We start from the raw sequence: 22030 nt of genomic DNA on the forward strand, positions 1-22030 counted from the left end.
TGGCAAACTACCTGAAAAATCGCCTTCAGCAAGAGGACTTTCTGAATTATTCTCCACCTCCCTGGTCATATCAGCACCCTTACCATTTATATGTTTAGCAGTTTATTGATTCTGATTATTTATTCTTCTTTGACCTATGTTATGCATTCATTACTATTTGGGTGCTGACAAAGCTCTTGGCTGTATACAGTAATAGGCAATCGATCTATTAGTCAATCAGTGGTATTTATTGAACATTTTTACTGTGCAGAGCATTGTACTAAGCACTTGGGTAAGTACAATGCAACAGAATTGGTAGATACCATCCCTGCCACAAGAAGCTTACAGCCTACAGAGGTAATAATAATAATGATGATGGCATTTATTAAGCACTTACTATGTGCAAAGCACTGTTCTAAATGCTGGGGAGGTTATAAAGTGATCAGGTTGTCCCATGGGGGGCTCACGGTCTTAATCCCCATTTTACAGATGAGGGAACTGAGGCTCAGAGGAGTGAAGTGACTTGCCCAAAGACACACAGCTGACAATTGGCGGAGCTGTGATTTGAACCCATGACCTCTGACTCCAAAGCCCATGCTCTTTTCCACTGAGCCATGCTGCTTCTAAAATAATCAATGATGACTTTTAGTAAGTGCTTACTATGTGCCAAGCACTGTTCTAAGCGCTAGGGAGATTACAAGGTGATCAGGTTGTCTCACGTGGGGCTCAGAGTCTCAATCCCCATTTTACAGATGAGAGAATTGAGGCACAGGAATTGAGGCACAGAGAAGTTAAGTGACTTGCCCAAAGTCACACAGCTGACAATTGGTGGACTCAGAATTAGAAGCCGTGACCAGTGACTCCAAAGCCCGGGCTCTTTCCACTGAGCCAAGCTGCTTCTCAAAAAATAGGAGGAGAACTGGGAAGCTGACAGCTTTGGGAACAGTGTTTGTTTCCAATCGGGATGAAGCAGGGCAAACAGAGGACTAAGGAGGTGCTTGGGACTCCCCCTTATGTGGGGAATGATGTATGTGGAGTGGGGCAGGGAAGGCAGTTTTCTTATAATAATGATGGCATTTGTTAAGCGCTTACTATGTGCAGAGCACTGTTCTAAGCCCTGGGGGGTGGTTACAGGGTAATCAGGTTGTCCCATGTGGGGCTCACAGTCTTCATCCCCATTTTACAGATGAGGTAACTGAGGCTCAGAGAATAATAATAATAATAATAATAATGGCATTTGTTAAGTGCTTACTATGTGCCAAGCACTGTTCTAAGTACTGGGGGGATACAAGGTAATCAGGTTGTCCCACATGGGGCTCACAGTCTTAATCTCCATTTTCCAGATGAGGAAACTGAGGCCCAGAGAAGTTAAGTGACTTACCCAAGGTCACACAGCAGACACGTGGCGGAGTCAAGATTAGAACCCATGACCTCTGACTCCCAAGCCCGGGATCATTCCACTGAGCCATGCTACGTCTTCTGAATTTTGGATAGAGAAATTTTAAAGAGCTTACTATTTAATGCATTGTAACCAGTTAAAGCTACACTTTCCCTATTTTTTCCATTGAATGTATACAGTGTATCAGCCTGTCCTTCATATTGTCTAATAAGCTCTTTGAGCATAAGACATGTCTTTTGCTTTCACTGTGTGCTCCCATGTAGCTAATACAGTGGTCTGCCCAGAGTAGATGCCCAGTACAGTGCTCTATAGTCATTAGCAGTAGGTATCCAGTACAGTGCTCTGCCCTGTAAATAATAATAATAATCAATCAATGGTATTTATTTGTATATTCATTTATTGATTGATAGATAATAAGAATGAATTGTCCTGGGTAAGGCAGGGCTGAAGACAGTCTTCCCCCATCTTCCAGTTTTCACCCTCTGCCCATCCTGATGTTCGGTCTGGTGGGATGCAGGGGTGCAGGGAGAACCCAGGCAGGGAAATATCTCTTGGCTATGGAACACATAACAGGTAGTGAGCAACAAGGTCATGGCTCCACCACTTGTCTGTTGAGTGACCTTGGGCAAATCACTTCATTTCTCTGTGCCGCAGTTCCCTCATCTGTAAAATGAGGATTGAAACTGCCCACATGGGGCAGGGACTGTGTCTAACTCTATTTGCTTGCATCCATCCCAGCGCTTAGTACAGTGCCTGGCACATAGTAAGTGTTAAACAAATACTATCATTATTATTATAATAATTATTATTATTATTATTAACTGGTGCCGTGGTTGTTTTGCAGGACTCCTCCTACCCGGTATGAGATTGAGGGCCTTCCCACCTTCCCTCGGGACCAACTGACCCTGAAGATCCTCCTGGGCAGTGGGGCCTTTGGGGAAGTGTATGAAGGGACAGCGCTGGACATCCTGGGCGAAGGAAGTGGGGAAACCAAAGTGGCTGTGAAGGTACCGCAGATGGTGGGGACTCAGTGGAGCTCTTGCCTGGGAGAAAGCTGGAGATCCCTGAGATAAAGCCCAGCCTTCCCAAACCACAGGTCACCCTCGCTCACCTTCCTGGGGCTGAGCCAAGCTCCCATTCATTCATTCATTCATTCATTCATTCAATCGTATTTATTGAGCGCTTCCTGTGTGCAGAGCACTGTACTAAGCGCTTGGGAAGTACAAGTTGGCAACATGTACAGGTGGTCCCTACCCAACAGCAAGCTCACAGTCTAGAAGGGGGAGACAGACAACAAAACAAAACATATTAACAAAATAAAATAAATAGAATAGTAAATATGTGCGAGTAAAATAAATAGGGTAATAAATCGGTACAAACAGATGCAGGTGTATATATCTGTATATACAGGTGCTGAGGGGAGGGGAAGGAGGTAAGGTGGAGGGGATGGGGAGGGGGAGAGGAAGGAGGGGTCTCAGTCTGGGAAGGCCTCCTGGAGGAGGTGAGCTCTCAGTAGGGCTTTGAAGGGAGGAAGAGAGCTAGTTTGGTGGATGTGCGGAGGGAGGGCATTTCAGGCCAGGGGGAGGACGTGGGCTGGGGGTCGACGGCGGGACAGCCGAGAATGAGGCACAGTGAGGAGGTTAGCGGCGGCAGAGGAGTGGAGGGTGCGGGCTGGGCTTAGAAGGAAAGAAGGGAGGTGAGGTAGGAGGGGTTTTTTAAACCCAGGGCCCTCCATACCTGCCCCTTCCCCGGGAGTGCTCTACAAAGTGTGGGCAATGGTCAGGAAAGCCCTTAGCAAGCAGGGCATCAATCAAGCCCTAATGGAAAGACCACAGACTTAGGAGGCAGAGGTCCTGAGTTCTAATGTCGGCTCGACCACTTGCCTGTATGACCCTAGGTGAGTCGCTTACCTTTTCTGTGCCTCAGTTTCCTCATCTGTAAGGTGGGCATTCACTACCTGATAGTAATAATTATTATTATGATAGTTACTAAACCAGGCCAGGCACTGTACTAAGCACTGAGGTGGATACGAGCAAATAGGGTTGTGCATAGTCCCTGTTCCGTGTGGAGCTCACGGCCTCTATCCCCATTTCACAGATGAAATAACAGAAGCACAGAGAAGTGAAATGACTTGCTCAAGATCACAAAGCAGACAAGTGGTGGAGCCAACCTTCCTACTCCCAGGCCCGTGCTCTATCCACTTTGCCATGCTGCTCTCCCTCCTACTTAGACAGTGATTCCCATCTGGGACAGAGACTGCATCTGACCTGATTATCTTGTATCTATCCCAGTGCTTAGTTCAGTGCTTGGCACATAGCACTTGACAGATATCACAAGTAGTAATGACTATTATTAGTCAAGGGAGTTGCCATTAGGAAGCACTTCATCCAGAGCGCTAGGTGATAGCTGTGCCTGTCTGCACAATGTCTGCTGCTGGGTGAAAGAAATGTTTGGGGATTTGCCAATATTAGTGATCTCTGACTTATTAAACAGCTGATGACCTGTTTCCTGTTACTATGTGCAGTAAGGGAGGCTCAGGTTGAGGCCATGCAGACACGGAATTTTTCTCCTCTAGGTTGTGTCATTCACTCATTCATTCATTCATTCATCAGTATGTACTACTAATAATAATTGTGGTATTTTTAAGCACCTACTATGTGTCAAGCACTGAACTAAGTGCTGGGGTAGATACAAGATAATCAGATCCTTCATGCGGTTCACAATCCAAGTAAGAGGGAGAACAGGTATTGAATCCCCATTTTGCAGATGAGAGAACTGAGGCTCAGAAAGTGAAGTGACTTGACCAAGGTCACACCATAGGCAATTGGCGGAGCCAGGATTAGAACCTAGGAACGTGCTCTTTCTACTACATCATGCTGATTTTTTTAAGTATATTCTGTGTGCAGAGTGCTGTTTTAGGTGCCTATTAGATGCAGGGCACTCCATTCATTCATTCAATTGTATTTATTGAGCATTTACTGTGTGAAGAGCATGAGGAGAGGAGAGAGAAGAGGAGAGAGGAGAGGAGAGAGAATAGGAGAGAGAGAGAGAGAAGATGAAAGAGAAGAGGAGAGAGGAGAAGAGAGAGGAGAGAGGAGAGATTCATTCATTGTTGTATTTATTAAGCACTTACTTTGTGCAGAGCACTGTGCTAAGTGCTTGAGCACCTTTATGTGTGAATAAATAAACAAGCAGATACATTTCTCTGGCAGAGATAGATGTAATGTTTCAAAGTTCAGCCATCTCCCCCTACAGCATTTGCCCCTGTGAAGGAGCCAGCCAACCCTTCGAAGGTTTTCTCCTGAATGCTTGGCCCTGCTCCCCTCGGTGCCCTGCTACTAAGAGGTAACATGCCAACCGTATATCAGCCCTTCATTTTCCCAAACCTAATTCGGTCAGAAGTCCATGTTTCTGAATTACCAAAAGGCTGAAAAACATTTCCTGGCTACACTTTGGGAAAGTTACCTTACTGCAACCCCTGTTTCCCTGAGCCCGTCCCCTGGTCCCCAGAGTCCAGGAGGCCCAAAACGATAGTCACTGGCCAGCCTGTGAGGAGTTCTGTTGAGTTCCAGGTCTAGAACATATAGCTCCTGGCCTCGGTGCTCCTTCTATTTTTAGCTGCTCCCCTTCTTGCTCAAAACTCCCCTGTGCTGGGCAGCATTGGCATGGGAGAGAGTCGCTGGTGGGGTCTCAAGTTTGCTGCACGGAAGAAGGCAATGGTAAACCACTTCCATATTTTTACCAAGAAAACTCTATGGATACACTACCAGAATGATGGCAGAGAGAGGTGGGGCATTCTAGGAGAGATGTGACCAGAGAGTCGCTGTGGGTTGGAAACAACCCGACATCATAAGACAAGACTTCTTGCTTCAGGTGTGGACATGGAGAGGAGGTCCACACCTTTTAGACCTCACTCCAGCACCTCCAAGTCATTAAAGACTGTGAGCCCACTGTTGGGTAGGGACTGTCTCTATATGTTGCCAACTTGTACTTCCCAAGCGCTTAGTACAGTGCTCTGCACACAGTAGGCGCTCAATAAATACAAATGATGATGATGATGAGGTGACGAGGAGAAGAAGAAGGAGGAGGAGGAGGAGGAGGAAGAGGAGGACGAGGAGGAGGGTGATCAGAAGGAGGAGGAGGGAAATGTTTCCTGTTAAGTTCATTGGCTTCACAACTTCCTAATCACCCACCCCTTCTGACCTGTCTGCTCTCCTCTCCCACAACCCTTCTGATCTGGGAACCACCACCTTCTCCAGCTTCAGTCCCAGTCAGTCACGCAATCAAACATTGTTATATATTGAGCACTTGCTGCGTGCAGGGCCCGGTACTAAGCACTTGGGAGAGTACAGCACAATAGAGTTGGTAAACACGATTCCTGCCCTCAAGGAGCTTACAGTTTAGTAAGAGAGACAGGCGTGAAAATAAATTACAAATTGGGGAAAAAGCAGAATAGAAGGTAATTTATATGAATGTTGTGGGTCTGGGAGTGGGGTGAGTAACAAAGTGCTTCAGGGGCTCAGGCTCAAGTGCATAGGAGACACAGAGGGGAGAGCTAAAACAGTGGGGAAATGAGGGCTTAGTCAGGGAAGGCTTTGGGGAGAAGAAACGATTTTAGTAGGGCTTTGAAGAGGGTGAGAGTGATGGTCTGTCAGATATGAAGTGGGAGGGAGTTCCAGGCCGAAAGGCAGATGTGGGCAACAAGTTGCCGGTGAGAGCGAAGAGACAGAGAAACAGTGAGTAGGTTGGCATTAGAGGTGGGAAGTAAAAGTGGTGGATTGAGTGATTCCTTCATGTCCCTAACCTCCAACAAAACTTCTAAAAACGCTCCCCAGCTTCTGAGCACTTACTCAAGAAGAGTATACTCAAGGAGTATACTCTTGATTGATAGATTGATTGATTAAGTAGATGCCCAGTCCAGTGCTCCCCAGGAGGCAGGCCTGAATTAATCTCTTCTTCCTCCCAGTTGGGCATTCCCTCAGCCTCCTCATGAGTTTATCTGTTTATCCATTTTATGTTTATCGTTATCTCTTTTCACCCTTCAACTATTATATGCATACCTCTCCCCTGTTACATTGTTAAGTTCCTCAAAAGTAGAGATGTCATCTTTTTTCTCTACTGTATGTCCTCCAAGTGCCTACTCGGTGCTCTGCACCCAGAAGGTGCCTAGTACAATCTCTGAACCCAGCAGTATCCAGTACAGTGCTCTGCACACAGTAGATTCCCACTTTGGCGTGGCTTAGTGGATAGAGCACAGGCCAGGGAGTCATAAGGCCATGGGTTCTAATCCTGACTCTGCTATTTGTCTGCTGTGTGCCCCTGGGCAAGTCACTTCACTTTTCTGTGCCTCAGTTCTGTGAAGCCCCTGTGGGACAGGGACTGTGCTCATCTTGATTTGCTTATATCCACCCCAGAGCTTAGTACAGTACCTGACACATAGTAAGTGCTTAAAAAACACCATCATCCTTCTGGCCTGGAATACCCTCCCTCTTCATATCTGACAGATGATCACTCTTCCCACCTTCAAAGCCTTATTGAAGGCACATCTCCTCTAAGAGGTCTCCCCTGACTAAGCCCTCATTTCCTTTTCTCCCACTCCCTTCTGCATTGCTCTGATTTGCTCCCTTTTATTCACTGCCATCTCCGGCCCCCCAGCACTTATGTATATATCCATAATTGATTTATTTTTATTAATGTCTGTTTTCCCCTCTAGCCTGTAAGCCTGTTGTGGGCAAGGAATGAATGGGTCTTCCAACTCTATTAGATTGAACTTTCCCAAGTGCTTAGTACAGTGCTCTGCATACAGTAAGTACTCAAGAAATACGATTGATTGATTGATTGATTGAGTAGATGACCAGTCCAGTGCTCTGAGTCCAGTACAATGCTTCTGCACCCATTATTTGTCCTCTAGTTTTGGTGGCATCAATGGTGGCCTTCCCTGACTAAGCCCACCTTTCCTCTACTCCCACTCCCTTCTGCAGCACCCTGTCTTGCTCCCTTCATTCATTCCCCTCCATGGCCACAGCCCCACAGCACTCATAAGCATATCAGTAATTTACTTATTTATATTAATGTCTGTCTCCCCCTCTAGACTGTAAGCTCCTTGTGGGCAGGGAATGTGTCTATTTATTGTTAAATTATACTCTCCTAAGATCTTAGTACAGTGCTCTACACACAGTAAGCATTAAATAAATACAGTTGACTGACTGACTAACTGACTGGCTGGTGATGATGATGACCAAAGTGTATTAACTGATTATTTCTCATTTGTCCGGAGCAGACCCTCAAGAAAGGTGCGACGGACCAGGAGAAAATGGAATTCTTCAAGGAGGCTCACTTAATGAGGTATGTTTGCTGCTGCCCAGCAGAAGGATCTCAGAGCTGTTTACCTGAGTCTCTGGGGGCACTAGATTGGCACCTGACAAAAATATGGCTGTAAAAAACCAAACGTAATCTGCCTCCGGGACCTTGCCAGGCAGAAGAGCACAAAACCACTGTCCAGGGCTGGCAAGACTTTCAGTGAGCTTCACTTTTCCTTGCTTTAAGATTTTTCCAGTATGTAGATGTCTAGGGTCTGGGAGCACAGAGGCTGTTTTGCTGGTAATCACTTAAAGGAGTAATGTGAGAGCAGTAGGAGTGTGAGATAAAACTAAAACTGAGTGATGTCAGCAGGTCCAGTGTCCAGGCTGGAAAACCTTTCTACAAGACTGCCATATACTGTAGTGGGTTGGCTAACTCTTGTGTGGGATTAATCTTGGGCAAGTTACTTAACCTCTCTGGAGCTTGGGTTCTCCTTTAAAATGAGCCCTTCAAACTTTTTTTTAAAATGATATTTATTAAGAGCTTCCTATGTGACAGACATTGTACTATGCACTGGGGTAGATATAAGCTAATCAGGTTGGACACAATCCATGTCCCATGTGGGGCTCACAGTCTCAGTTGTCATTTTACAGATGAGGTAACTGAGGCACAGAATAGGTGATATGACCAAGGTCACTTAGCAGACAAATGGTGGTGCTTTGATTAGAACCCAAGTCCTCTGACTTTCAGGCCTGTGCTCTTTCCTCTAGGCCATGCTGCTTCTTTTGGTCTACTTACTCCCCACTGATAAGGATTAGGTTTTGGAAGCTGATGGGATGAAAAATGGAATCTGGGTTGAAAAATGTGTGCTTATTGCCACAAAGGGAAAATCCCTTGGTAAGAGAACCAATCCTTTTCCTGGAAAACAGTGGAGTTTCTAGGCTCTCCAGGACGCCGCTTACATTCTCTATGGCATGGCTCCAGGTCCCAGCCAGGAGGGCTCTTAGCACAGCTCCAGTTGGGTTCTGTAATGATCCGCTGCAGAAAGGACCTTTGGTCAGTCAATCATATTTATTAATTGCTTACTGTGTGCAGAGCACTGTACTAACAGCTTAGGAGAGTATAATTTAACAATAAACAGACACATTCCCTGCCCACAATGTGGATCCTGGAAAACCGGGCTGACCTAACCACCAGGGGAGGGAGGGCGAGGGGAAAAGGGAGAGGAGCTTCTGAGGGGGAACCCTGGACAGTTTGGAGGAGATGGGCAGGTGGACTATGCAGAGCTGATGGATCGGAAACACCCAATCTGGGGGTGTTCCCAGCCCCAGTCTGAGGCTCTCTGGCCCCTTTGGAAACCAAGGGTGAGCCAGAATAGCAGTCAAGCCTAAGCTGTAAGCTTGTTGTCACTCCCCCCCCTTTCCCCAACCCCCCGGCTCTCAACACTCTCTGCTACTCTCCCATCCTTCCCAGCAGTATCCTCAGAGGAGCTCTTCTCCCTCCTCTCAAGTGCTACTCCAGCCACCTGTGCTTCTGACCCCATTCCCTTTCATCTCATGAAATCTCTCACTCCATCCCTTCTCCCCTCTTTAACTTCCATCCTCAACCGCTCACTCTCCACTGGTTCCTTCCCCTCTGCCTTCAAACATGCCCATGTCTCTCCCATCCTAAAAAAAACCTCTCTTGACCCCACCTCACCTTCTAGTTATCACCCCATATCCCTCCTACCATTCCTTTCCAAACTCCTTGAACGAGTTGTCTACATGCGCTGCCTTGAATTCCTCAACACCAACTCTCTCCTCGACCCCCTCCAGTCTGGCTTCCGTCCCCTACATTCCACGGAAACTGCCATCTCAAAGGTCACCAATGACCTCCTGCTTGCCAAATCCAACGGCTCCTACTCTGTCCTAATCCTCCTCGACCTCTCAGCTGCCTTCGACACTGTGGACCACCCCCTTCTCCTCAACACGCTATCCAACCTTGGCTTCACAGATTCCGTCCTCTCCTGGTTCTCCTCTTATCTCTCCGGTCGTTCATTCTCAGTCTCTTTTGCAGTCTCCTCCTCCCCCTCCCATCCCCTTACTGGGGGAGGGGGGGGTTCCCGAAGTTTCAGTGCTTGGTCCCCTTCTGTTCTCGATATACACTCACTCCCTTGGTGACCTCATTCGCTCCCACGGCTTCAACTATCATCTCTATGCTGATGACACCCAGATCTACATCTCTGCCCCTGCTCTCTCCCCCTCTCTCCAGGCTTGCATCTCCTCCTGCCCTCAGGACATCTCTATCTGGATGTCTGCCCGTCACCTAAAACTCAACATGTCCAAGACTGAACTCCTTGTCTTCCCTCCCAAACCCTGCCCTCTCCCTGACTTTCCCATCTCTGTTGACGGCACTACCATCCTTCCCGTCTCACAAGCCCGCAATCTTGGTGTCATCCTCGACTCTGCTCTCTCGTTCACCCCTCACATCCAAGCCATCACCAAAACCTGCCAGTCTCAGCTCCGCAGCATTGCCAAGATCCGCCCTTTCCTCTCCATCCAAACCGCTACCCTTCTCGTTCAAGCTCTCATCCTATCCTGTCTGGACTACTGCATCAGCCTTCTCTCTGATCTCCCATCCTCGTGTCTCTCCCCACTTCAATCCATACTTCATGCTGCTGCCCGGATTGTCTTTGTCCAGAAATGCTCTGGGCATGTTACTCCTCTCCTCAAAAATCTCCAGTGGCTTCTAATCAATCTGCACATCAGGCAGAAACTCCTCACCCTTGGCTTCAAGGCCGTCCATCACCTTGCCCCCTCCTACCTCACCTCCCTTCTCTCCTTCTACAGCCCACCCAGCACCCTCCGCTCCTCTGCTGCTAATCTCCTCACCGTGCCTTGTTCTCGCCTATCCCGCCATCGACCCCCGGCCCACATCATCCCCCTGGCCTGGAATGCCCTCCCTCTGCCCATCCGCCAAGCTAGCTCTCTTCCTCCCTTCAAGGCCCTACTGAGAGCTCACCTCCTCCAGGAGACCTTCCCAGACTGAGCCCCTTCCTTCCTCTCCCCCTCGTCCCCCTCTCCATCCCCCCATCTTACCTCCTTCCCTTCCCCACAGCACCTGTATATATGTAGATATGTTTGTACATATTTATTACTCTATTTATTTATTTATTTATTTTACTTGTACATATCTATTCTTTTCATTTTATTTTGTTAGTATGTTTGGTTGTGTTCTCTGTCTCCCCCTTTTAGACTGTGATCCCACTGTTGGTAGGGACTGTCTCTATGTGTTGCCAACGTGTACTTCCCAAGCGCTTAGTACAGTGCTCTGCACGCAGTAAGCACTCAATAAATACAATTGATTGATTGATTGATTGTTATGGGCAGAGAATATGCCAGCTAATTCTATTATATTGTACTCTCCAAAGCATTTAGTACAGTGCTCTGATCATAGTAAGCACTGAATAAATATGATTGACTGATTGATAGGGAGCTGGTGGCTCCGTGGTGGCTTGATCTCCCAGCTAAGTCCTCGGGGGGGTCATCCATGGGGACCCCGGTGGGCACCAATCCCCACTGTTCTGGGGGCCAGCTCCTTGGCCTGGGTGAGAGGCTAGAGGCGGAGTAACCCACGCTGTCCTGCCTATAGTAAATTCGACCACCCCAACATCTTGAAGCAGTTGGGTGTCTGCCTGTTCAACGAGCCCCAGTACCTGATCCTGGAGCTGATGGAGGGTGGCAATCTCCTGACGTACCTGCGCAGGGCCCGCATCCCCACGGTAGGGAAGCTCACACTCGGGGACCCCAGCATCCTCTTGGTTCTTTCTCCCACCCGGGGGACCACCCGACTAGACGGATCTTGGCTCCCATCCCCCTCCTCCTCCGAGGGGGTTTGCAGGAGAGAGAGAGGGGTCCGGCAGTAATAGGGAAGGCCCAGGGGAACACAGAGTGCTAGAGCACCAGGCCCCATCCTACCTTTGCCACTGACCGGGGGTAGGGAAGCCTCTCTCAGTGCGCTTTTTCCCCTCCTTTGGGGCAAACCCAGGTGCCGGGGTGAGTTGAGAAGAGATGGGAGCGGTTTACAGGTGGTGGGATGATAGAGCTGGATGCTGGTTTGTGTGTTGGGGAGAAGGGTATGAAACTGCAGAGGGACAGGCCTCCTGCCACTGGGAGTCAAAGAATAGGGACCATTCACACCCACATCCTTCCCAGGTTCTGGTGAGAAGCATCAGGCTGCTCTATTGGGTTCCTGGGGACTCCATCTCTCTGAGCTGTGCTTCTCCCTTCTACCCCAACTCTCCCTCACCCCCTTCGTACACACACACACACACACACACACCCCTGCAGGAGTACCAATGTCAAGTTCTTTGTGTCTTGTAGCTACAGGCTCCTCTGCTCTCACTGGTTGACCTTGTGGAGCTGTGTGTAGACATTTCTGAAGGCTGTGTCTACTTAGAGAAGATGCATTTCATTCACAGGTAAGAGGGGGATGACCCCCAGTCTGGAGTAGAGAGCTACAGTCAGGAGGCTGGGGGCTGCCGCAGTGTCACTGTGGCTACAGAAGCAGCATGGCCTAGTGGATAGAGCACAGGGATGGGAGTCAAAAGGACCTGGGTTCTAATCCCGGCTCCACCACTTATGTGCCGGGTGACCTTGGGCAAGTCATTTAGCTTCTCTGTTTCCTCAGTTACCTCATCTGTAAAATGGAGATTAAGCCTGCGAGCCCTATGTGGGACAGGGAGTTTGTCCATCCTGATTAGCTTGTAGCTACTCCACACTTAACAAATACCATAAAAAGTGGGGAAAGGTAGGGGTGGAGCATGAGAGAGCTGTCCTGAGTGTGGACGGCTCCCCATCTTGCGGGCCTCTCAAAGCCTTGGTGCCTGTGGCAGTGGAGGCCGAGTTGTCCAGAGAGATTATGGGGGAGTAGCAGTTCCGCAGTTTGCCACCCTCCCACTGCCCTCCCCCAGCACCCCTTCTCTGCCCTCCAACACCCATGCCCAGCTCCCTGTTTGCACCAGGGACCTGGCCGCCCGGAACTGTCTCGTGTCGGTGAAGGACTATGGCTGACTCTCCAAGAAGGTGAAGATTGGGGACTTTGGCCTGGCCCGAGATATCTACAAACAGGATTACTACAGGAAAAGAGGGGAAGGCTTGCTCCCCATCCGCTGGATGGCCCCGGAAAGTGTGGTGGATGGCATATTCACCACCCGGTCTGACGTCTGGTAAGTCATCAGGGGAGGGCCGGATGCATCCCCGGGGATGGACACAGCAGGCTGAGATGGTTTCACCTTGAATGCTGAAGAACTCTCGGCTGGCACTGTCCCTGGGTTAAACAAAAGGAAATCTGCTCTCTGCTCAACTTTTGTGCCTCTGTTTCCTCATCTGTACAGTGGGGCTCAAAGCTCATTGTGGGAAGGAAATGTATCTGTTTATTGTTATGTTGTACTCTCTCAAGCACTTAATACAGTGCTCTGCGCACAGTAAGTGCTCAATAAATATGATTGACTGACCTTAGGGAGAAGAACATGTTGGAATTCCATATAGGAAGTCTCTAGTTAGAATAGGAAGAGCCAAGGACCCCTGACAGAAGTTGGTAGTTGAGCCTACAGAACATCAGCTACTTGCAGCCATGTCCTACAGTTCCATTTCATAGAAAGAATGGCGCCATGAAGGTTTGATGGTTTTCAATCAAGCCGACTCTCCCTTAACTGTGATAACGGGAGGCATTTAGTGTGAATCATGGAAATCCAGGGATAATTCAAAAACCTTGCGTTCCCCAATTGTTCCTGTTTCCTCCTCACAGAGACTACAAGAAGCCTGTTGACTGAATTTTTCCACCACCTTCTGAGTCTAGATCACTAGTCGTCTGGGTATTCATTAATCACTCCCTGAATTGTGGGTGTCAGCTCTACGTGGATGATGGGGAGTAGAGTACCCTAGACTTCCAACTACAGTGATGATGGGGGCTAGTGCTCCCCCCAGGGTCCCAGCTGTGGGGGTGATGGGGAGCTAGTGTTTCCCCAACAGCTGTCTGGGCTAGAATCCAAATCTTGCTCACCCCAAGTCTCCATCCAAGCCTGAGGGCTTCCAGATGGCTGAAAAAACCCCAAACTGGGTGTTTCTGACCCATTAGTTCTATGCAGAGAAGCAACGTGGCTTAGTGGAAAGAGCATGGGCTTGGGAGTCAGAGGTCATGGGTTCGAATTCTGGCTCTGCCAATTGTCAGCTGTGTGACTTTGGGCAAGTCACTTAACTTCTCAGTGCCTCAGTTACCTTGTCTGTAAAATGGGAATTAAGACTGTGAGCCCCCCATGGGACAACCTGATCCCCTTGTAAACTCCCCAGTGCTTAGAACAGTGCTTTGCACATAGTAAGCACTCAATAAATGCCATATTATTATTATTATTATGCAGCCTATCCACTTCTCCTCAGCCTTGTTCCACCTGCAGCTGCTGCACCATTCCCTCCCTAAAACAACCTGGCCTAGTGGAAAGAGCCCAGGCCTGGGAATCTGAGGACCTGGGCTCTAATTCCGACTCTGCCACTTGTCTACTGTGTGACCTTGGGCAAATCATTTAACTTCTTTGTGCCTCAGTTCCCTCATCTGCATAATGAGGACTCAGTACCTGTTCTCCCTCCTACTCAGATGGTGAGCCCTATGCAGGACTTGACTATTTGATATCTTACCCCCATGCATAGTACAGTGTTTGACACATAGTAAGCACTTAACAAATATATAATTATTATTATTACTACTATTATTATTAAACCCGCAATGGACAAATATCCCCTGGGAAGCCATAAGGCCTGTCAAAGGGTAGCCAGAGCCACATCCGCCTAACTGCCCCTCCATTCTCTCTCAGGGCTTTTGGAGTTCTGGTCTGGGAAATCCTAACTCTGGGCCACCAGCCTTACCCTGGCCAGTCCAACCTGGAGGTTTTGCACTTGGTCCAGACCGGAGGAAGACTGGAGAAGCCAGGGGCTTGCCCCAGTGGTCTGTAAGTAAAACTCATCCTATTCTCCCTGGTTTTAGAATGACTGGCCCCTCCCAGCTAGACATTCCTTGCTGTCAACGTTCGAAGCTGAGTTCGCCCCATCCACAGGGAGAAGAAATGGATTAGGAGCTCAGGGTTGCTGGATTGAAGGGAAGCAGTGTGACCTAGTGGAAAGAACACTGGGAGACAGAGGACCCGGGTTCTAATCCCACCCGGCCACTTGTCTGCTATGTGACCTCGGGCAAGTCACTTAGCTTTTCTGTGCCTCAGTTTCCTCCTCTGTACAAGAGAGATTCAATATCAGTTCTCTCTCCTCCTTGGACTGTGAGTCCCATGTGGGACAGGGATTGTGTCCAACCTGATTATCTTATATCTACCGCAGTGCTTAGTAAAGTGCTTGGCATATCAAATACTCAAGTGCTTTTATTATTGTTGTCTCCTCCTTCTGTCCCAGGCTGGGAGCACCCGTCCCTAGTCTAGCACTATAGGACAGCACGGGTGCAGGCAAGGTAGTTCTTGGGGACACAGAGTCAACCACCCACCCTAGACCCCTATAGATTGGATGGGGCATTTCTGAGAGAGACTAGGAGGCCGGCTTGCTTGTGTGTTATGTTGTTATGGGGCGGTGGAGGTCAGGGAGAGCAGAAAGCCCTTGGATCTGAGGTGGGATTATACATGGCCTCAGTTCACTCTGAAACGACTCACCCATCTTGAATATTCCTCCAGCCCAGCCAGCCCCTTCCAATGGGAAGCAGAGGGAAGCCGTCTTTGTCTACTCTGTCCTTGTGCCTGGCTTCTCATTCATTCATTCAATCAATCATATTTATTGAGCACTTACTGTGTGCCGAGCACTGTACTAAGCGCTTGGGAAGTACAAGTCGGCAACATATAGAGACGGTCCCTACCCAACAACGGGCTCACAGTCTAGAAGGGGGAAACAGACAACAGAACAAAACATGTAGACAGGTAACAAAATCGTCAGAACAAATATAATTAAAGTTATATGCACATCATTAACAAAATAAATAGTAAATATGAACAAGTAAAATAGAGTAATAAATCTGTACAAATGTATATGCAGGTGCTGTGGGGAGGGGAAGGAGGCAGGGCTGGGGGGATGAGGAGGACGAGAGGAAGAAGGAGGTTCAGTCTGGGAAGGCCTCCTGGAGGAGGTGAGCTCTCAGTAGGGCTTTGAAGAGAGGAAGAGAGCTACCTTGGCGGATGTGTGGAAGGGGAAAGGATGTGGGCGGGGGGTCGATGGCTATACAGGTGAGAACGAGGTACAGTTAGGAGGTTAGCAGCAGAAGAGCAGAGGGTGCAGGCTGGGTCAGAGAAGGAGAGAAGGGAGGTGAGGTAGGAGGGGGAGGTGATGGACAGCCTTGAAGCAGAGAGTGAGGAGTTTTTGCTTGATTCATAGGTTGACAGGCAGCCACTGGAGATTTTTGAGGAGGGGAGTAACATGACCAGAGCTTTTCTGCACAAAGATGATCCGGGCAACAGAGTGAAGTATAGACTGAAGTGAGGAGAGGCAGGAGGATGGGAGATCAGAGTGGAGGCTGATGCAGTAATCCAGTCGGGATAGGATGAGAGATTGAACCAGTGAGGTAGCAGTTTGGATGGAGAGGAAAGGGCAGATCTTGGCGATGTTGCGGAGGTGAGACCGGCAGGTTTTGTTGGCAGATTGGATGTGTGGGGTGAACGAGAGAGGGGAGTCTAGGATGACACCAGTGTTGTGGGCTTGTGAGACAGGAAGGATGGTAGTACCATCTACAGTGATGGGAAAATCAAGGAGAGGGAAGGGTTTGGGAGGGAAGATAAGGAGTTAAGATAAGGAAGATACGGCTTCTTGTCCCAGGGATCGCAGTGAAAAGCCTGCAAAGGATCTCACTGATTTTCCCTAAGAGGCTTGATCTGTTCAAGAAACAAAGGGGGAATATATTAGTGACATCCATCCAATATGTGAGTCACTCCATCCAGTACAGGGCTCTGTCTCCAACAGGGGCACCTGGACTCTTGGAGAAACCATGTGCTGGTCATCCTGCTGGTCACTCACTCTCATGGCTAAGGATGGACCATCCAACACCCCAGTCCCTTTCCCCTTCACCCCTGATATTCTCTCTAGTGACTCTTCCTGAAATTCAGAACACCAGGCACAACCAGTCCAGGACCCCATTGTCTCTGACAGAGATATCAAGGATCTTCGAGGAACTGTGTGATGGTTGCTATGAATATAGATGTCCAGGAGGGAACCCTGATTTTGGAATCCCAGTCCTAGCCTGGATGGACTACAGGGCTGACCCGGGAGGTCCCAGAAGGGTTTGGACAGACCCAGGGCCGAGAGGTCCGTGTTGAGTCACTGGGGGGCAAGTCACGGATGGAGAGGAGACAGCTGGAATGATGTTCATGCAGCTGTTATGCAGAGGACACAACCCTGGGAACCCCGAAAAAGAAAAGTTCTGGGCCTAACGGGCTTGAAGACTGTCCTGCGGGGTCCTGCGCCACCCTGATGCAGGAGGGTACCAGGAGAGTTGGACACTGGGACTCTATTGACCCGGGCTCCCCCAGTTCTGGGCCCAGAGGCCACAGAAGGATGATTCGTGTTGAGGCTTTTGGTCTTTGGAGCTGTAGCTTGGTCTGTCCCCTTGAGCTAAGGGCTGGGAACCATCTGGCCTCATTTAGCCCTGAGACACCCAAATAGGACATTGACCATGCTGCTCAAGATGGGCTGGAGCCTATGGTGGGGACCCCTGACTGGGAGACTTTCTCGGCCCCAGCAGCCTGCCAGTTCCCCCAGGGGTCCTGTCCATCCTCCCTTGGGTCCATGCAGCTCATTCATTCCTCTCCCATTTTCTCCCCACAGGTGGGACTTGCTGTCTCAGTGCTGGGCCCATGACCCCTTGCAGAGACCCTCTTTTGGACATCTCCGGGATAGTCTGCGGGCCCTCCAGGCCTCTCCCCCTGACCAGCCCCCCAGGGGTGGGGATGCAGAGGCCCCTGGAGGTGTGGCGAACGAGGCCTTCGAAGGCAAGTCTGGTCCATTCTATTTCTCGGCCCCAGCCCAGGACTGGTGGAGGCTGGGTGGAACACGTCCAGGGGGAAGGAGAGGGTGGACTTGGAAGTTCCGAGCAACATCAGAGCCGAAGCAACTTGCTGCAGGGCTGAAAGTGATGGGTACCTTCTCCAGGCAGGGGAGCAATGAAGCACGACCCCCGACTTCTGCTCTGAGTTCCCCACTAGCCCCCACCCTTCCTCCCTCAGGTAGCTTCTCTTCCATTGGCTCCAGGGTGTCCACCTACCCCAGAGGCTGCTCCAAAGCCCAACTCCTGGAAACATTAGGCTCCCAATCACTGGCCAGGCTCCCAACAAAGCAGCATGGCAGTGCTTGAGTGTCAGAGGGGAGGCTCCGGGAGGGCAGGAGTCATGCCACTTGTCTCCCCTGTATTCTCCGAAGCTCCTATTACACAGGGGGAGCTCATTAAGTAGCAGAGGTGTAGGAAGATGGTGTCGATGGTAACAGTCCTTGAGTCACCTTGCACTTGGTTAGAGGCTCTCCCCAGCATCAGAAAGAGGGATTCTTCCCCCAGGGGTTGCTCACTAATACCACTGACCTGCCAGGCTCATACCAGGCCCCTCACTTTCCCAGACAGAAAGGAGAGGATCTTGTGCTCAGAGAGAACCAGTCAGGCAACAGCCGAAGGTGAGGAGTAGGCATTAAAAATAATTACTATTATGGTATTTGTTCAGCGCTATGTATCAGTCACCATACCAAGTGCTATGGTGGATACAAGAAAATGGGATTGGATACAGTCCCTGTCCCATGAAGAGCTCACAGTCTCAATCCCCATTTTACAGTTGAAGTAACTGAGGCCCAGAGAAGTGAAGTGACTTCACCTTGCCCAAGGTCACCCAGCAGAAAAGTGGCAGAGGAGGGCTGACAGCCCATGATCTTCTGAATCCCAGGCACATGCTCTATCCATTATACCATGCTGCTTCTCACTAGTCACTCCAGGCTTCCCTGGCAGGCCTCCCATGGCCTGTGGCAACTTTGGGAAGCAGGGGAGCGGGGAGACAGTGTGGCTTAGTGGATAGGCCACAAGCTTGGGAGTCAGAAGGACCTGGCTTCTACTTCTGGCTCTGCCGCATGTCTGCTGTGTGACCTTGGGTAACTTCGTTCAAATTCTCTGGGCCTCAGCTACCTCAACTGTTAAAATTGGGATTAAGAATGTGAGCCCCATGTGGGACAGGAACTGAGACCAGCCTGATTAACTTGCATCTACCCCAGCTCTTAGAACAGTGCTTGGCACATAGTAAGCACCGAACAAGTAACCATCACAATTAGAACAGTGTTTGGCACATAGTAAGCACTAATCGAATACCATCATGATTATTATGATTATTATTTGGGAGAGGAGCCAGGGGAATACCCATGGCCTGACGTACTGCAGCTGGGGGCTTCTCCACCTCTTTCTCTCCCCCTCCCATCTCTACCTCGAGCTTCCGAGGTGGGGAAAGCTGGAGACTGGGGTATGGTCACCTGCAATCAAGGGACCCTGTCTTGTGGGCATCCTGCGCTCTCGTTGTCCTAATGGGAGGAGGAGGGCAGGGGGCGGGATGGGGATTAGTAACAAATCTGGAGCACTCATAAAAATATCCCGGTGACTTCATGTTCACATTTGTGTAAACATCACCTCATCGGCCCCAGATACAAATACAGGAAACAAATCTGCATGCCCCTTGGCCAGGCTAAACATAGACGGTCAGCCGGCATCTGTCTGGGATGGAAATATCCAGGTTTACGTGGAAGACTTTATTTTGACGTTTCCCTCCTAAGAGGAGGTGGCAAATGTGCATGCAGATTCTGGCCCAGACACCTGTCCTGATCCCATCTGACCGGGAGGCTTTCTAAGAAAGGGTTTAGGTCCTGACACCCTCCAGCTCCTTCCCAAAATGGGAGTGGTGGCACCTCCTGGGAGCCAGGCCCGAATCCGGCACCACATATCACTTTCGGTGCTCGGAGCTCATTGCCTGGCGAGAGCCAGTGGGTTCCTTCTCCCGTCGTCGTCATCGGGGACAACCCAGGGCCAGCTGGGCCGGTGCTGGTGTGGTGATGGATTGATTGGTTTCTGGCCTTTGAGCACTCAGCTGGGGCGAGGCATGCCCCTGCACTCTGGAGAGGCTCCATGGACACCCAATGGGGCAGGGATTCGTGGGCGGGAGGGATAGAGGATGGGCACCCTTGGGAATGAGGCCCAGTCAGAAAACACTCAAAAGAGCACTGCGGAAGGGTCCATGGGCTCCTTCTGCCTGAGAAGCAGTGTGGCTTAATAGAGCACAGGCCTGGGGGTCAGAAGGGCCTGGGTTCTAATCCCAGCTCCACCACTTGTCTGCTGGGTGACCTTGAGCAAGTCACTAAACTTCTTCATGCCTTAGTTACCTCATCTGTAAAATGACGATTAAGACTGTGAGCTCCATGCGGAACATGGACTGTGTCTAACCTGATTACTTTGTATCTACCCTAGAGCTCAGTACAGTGCCTGGCACACACTTAGCGCTTAACAAATACCTTAGAGAGAAAGATTTTGGGGGCAAGAAGGGGGTGCAGAGGAACAATGTCAGAACACACGGTCCACCTGCTCCCTATGAGACCTGATCAGTGGACTGGAAATCGAGGCTCAATCCATGGCTCATGAAAGAGCATGCGTCTGAGACCTGGGTTCTTTCTAATCCTGACTCCCCAACTTGTCTGCTACATGAACTTGAGCAAGTCACTTCACTTCCTTGTGCCACAGTTACCTCATCTGTAAAATGGGGATTAAAAGTGTGAACCCCACGTGAGGCAGGGACTGTGTCCAACCTAATTAATTTGTATCCAACCCAACACTTAGTAGAGTGCCTGGCAAACAGCAAGCACTTAACAATATCAAACCCCCAACCACAAACTCTCTCTGCACATGGCAGTGCATAGAGCATGGGCCTGGGAATCAGAAGGACCTGGGTCCTAATCCCGGCTCTGCCACTTGTCTGCTGTGTGACCTTGGGCAATTCACTTCGCTGGCCTTAGTTCCCTCATCTGTAAAATAGGGATTAAGACTGTGAGCCCCATGTGGGACAGGGACTATGTCCAACCTGATTAGCTTGTATATATCCCAGTGCTTAGAACAGCGCTTGACACATATTAAGCACTTAACCAATACCATCATCATCAATATCCTACAACAGTTCTGGCATGCCACGGACGGCATCGGCACATGGGACTATCGGAGCTGCCACTCTGATCAGCATTCCCACCTTGAGCCCATCAACTCTTCCTTATGTCTTCCTCAGCTTTAGCAACAGCCTTATCCTGGGCTAATTTACACAGCTGCCTCCGATCCCTCACCCGCCACCCCTGCCCCCTCGCAGTCCCCTGCGCCCCTCTGAATGGGATTGGCGTAGGCCAGAGAGGAGCTAGGTCCTGGCCGATGGGAATTTCACACTATAAATGGCACCAGCTCTGACTATTCAGGGGGGAAGCCGTTTAGGAGGCTCCGGGGAGACCAGGCAGCTGATGAAGCTGTTGCCACAGAGGGCTAGACTTGGAGGGACCAGCCGGGCTGGCCTGGGCTAGAAAGGGGCAAGGAAAGGTGGGGACTCATATGGGGGAGGGAGAAGCCTGAAATCTTGCCGAAATCCAGATGGGGAGTCTGGGTGTCTGGGTGTCAAATGCAGGGGAGGCGGGGGAGGGTTCTGTTCCTAAGAATAAATGCACGGAATAGTGACAGTAATATCTCAAGTGCTTGGGCTCTAGGTGAAGTTAGTAGGGCAGAGAAAGGGGACTGGTGTTACTCTTTAGTCGTCTCTAAACTCATTTTAGAATTTAGCATGTCCCCTTGCCTAACCTTAAGAGGAGAGGAGAGAACTGGTGCAGTCTGGATGCAGGTGCCTGGGGACTCCATTCCCATCTCCAGCACTGGAAAGAAGAATGAGATGCAGAGGAGAATAATACTAATACTACTACTAATGATGGCATTTATTAAGCATTAACTATGGGCCAAGCACCATATTAAGCCCTGGAGAGGATACAAGATGACCAGGTTGGACACAGTGCCCATACCTCATGTAGCTCCCAGTCTAAGAGAGAACAGATATTGAATCCCCGTTTTACAGATGAGGAAACTGAGGATCGGAGACGTTAAGTTCATTCATTCATTCAATCGTATTTATTAAGCACTTACCATGTGCAGAGCACTCTACTTATCGTTTGGGACAGTACAATACAACAATAAAGAATGACAATCCCTGCCCAAAACGAGCCCAGCAGACAAGTGGTGGAGTTGGGATGAGAACCCAGGCCCTCTGACTTCCGGGCCTGTGCTTTTTCCACCAGGCTGTGC

General features: G+C 49.7%; 1 protein-coding gene across 1 annotated transcript in view; it reads left to right on the forward strand.

Annotated features, from left to right (window-relative positions):
* ROS1 (ROS proto-oncogene 1, receptor tyrosine kinase) overlaps positions 1 to 22030 on the forward strand; it is a 144532-nt gene that overhangs the window by 120898 nt on the left and 1604 nt on the right. Inside the window, 7 exon segments of the mRNA XM_038762676.1 lie at positions 2223 to 2385; positions 7659 to 7723; positions 11309 to 11438; positions 12040 to 12137; positions 12681 to 12884; positions 14526 to 14660; positions 17518 to 17681. Coding sequence (XP_038618604.1) covers positions 2223 to 2385; positions 7659 to 7723; positions 11309 to 11438; positions 12040 to 12137; positions 12681 to 12884; positions 14526 to 14660; positions 17518 to 17681 — 959 coding nt within the window.

This window comes from Tachyglossus aculeatus, chromosome 2 (assembly GCF_015852505.1).
Source record: "Tachyglossus aculeatus isolate mTacAcu1 chromosome 2, mTacAcu1.pri, whole genome shotgun sequence".
NCBI lineage: Eukaryota > Metazoa > Chordata > Mammalia > Monotremata > Tachyglossidae > Tachyglossus > Tachyglossus aculeatus.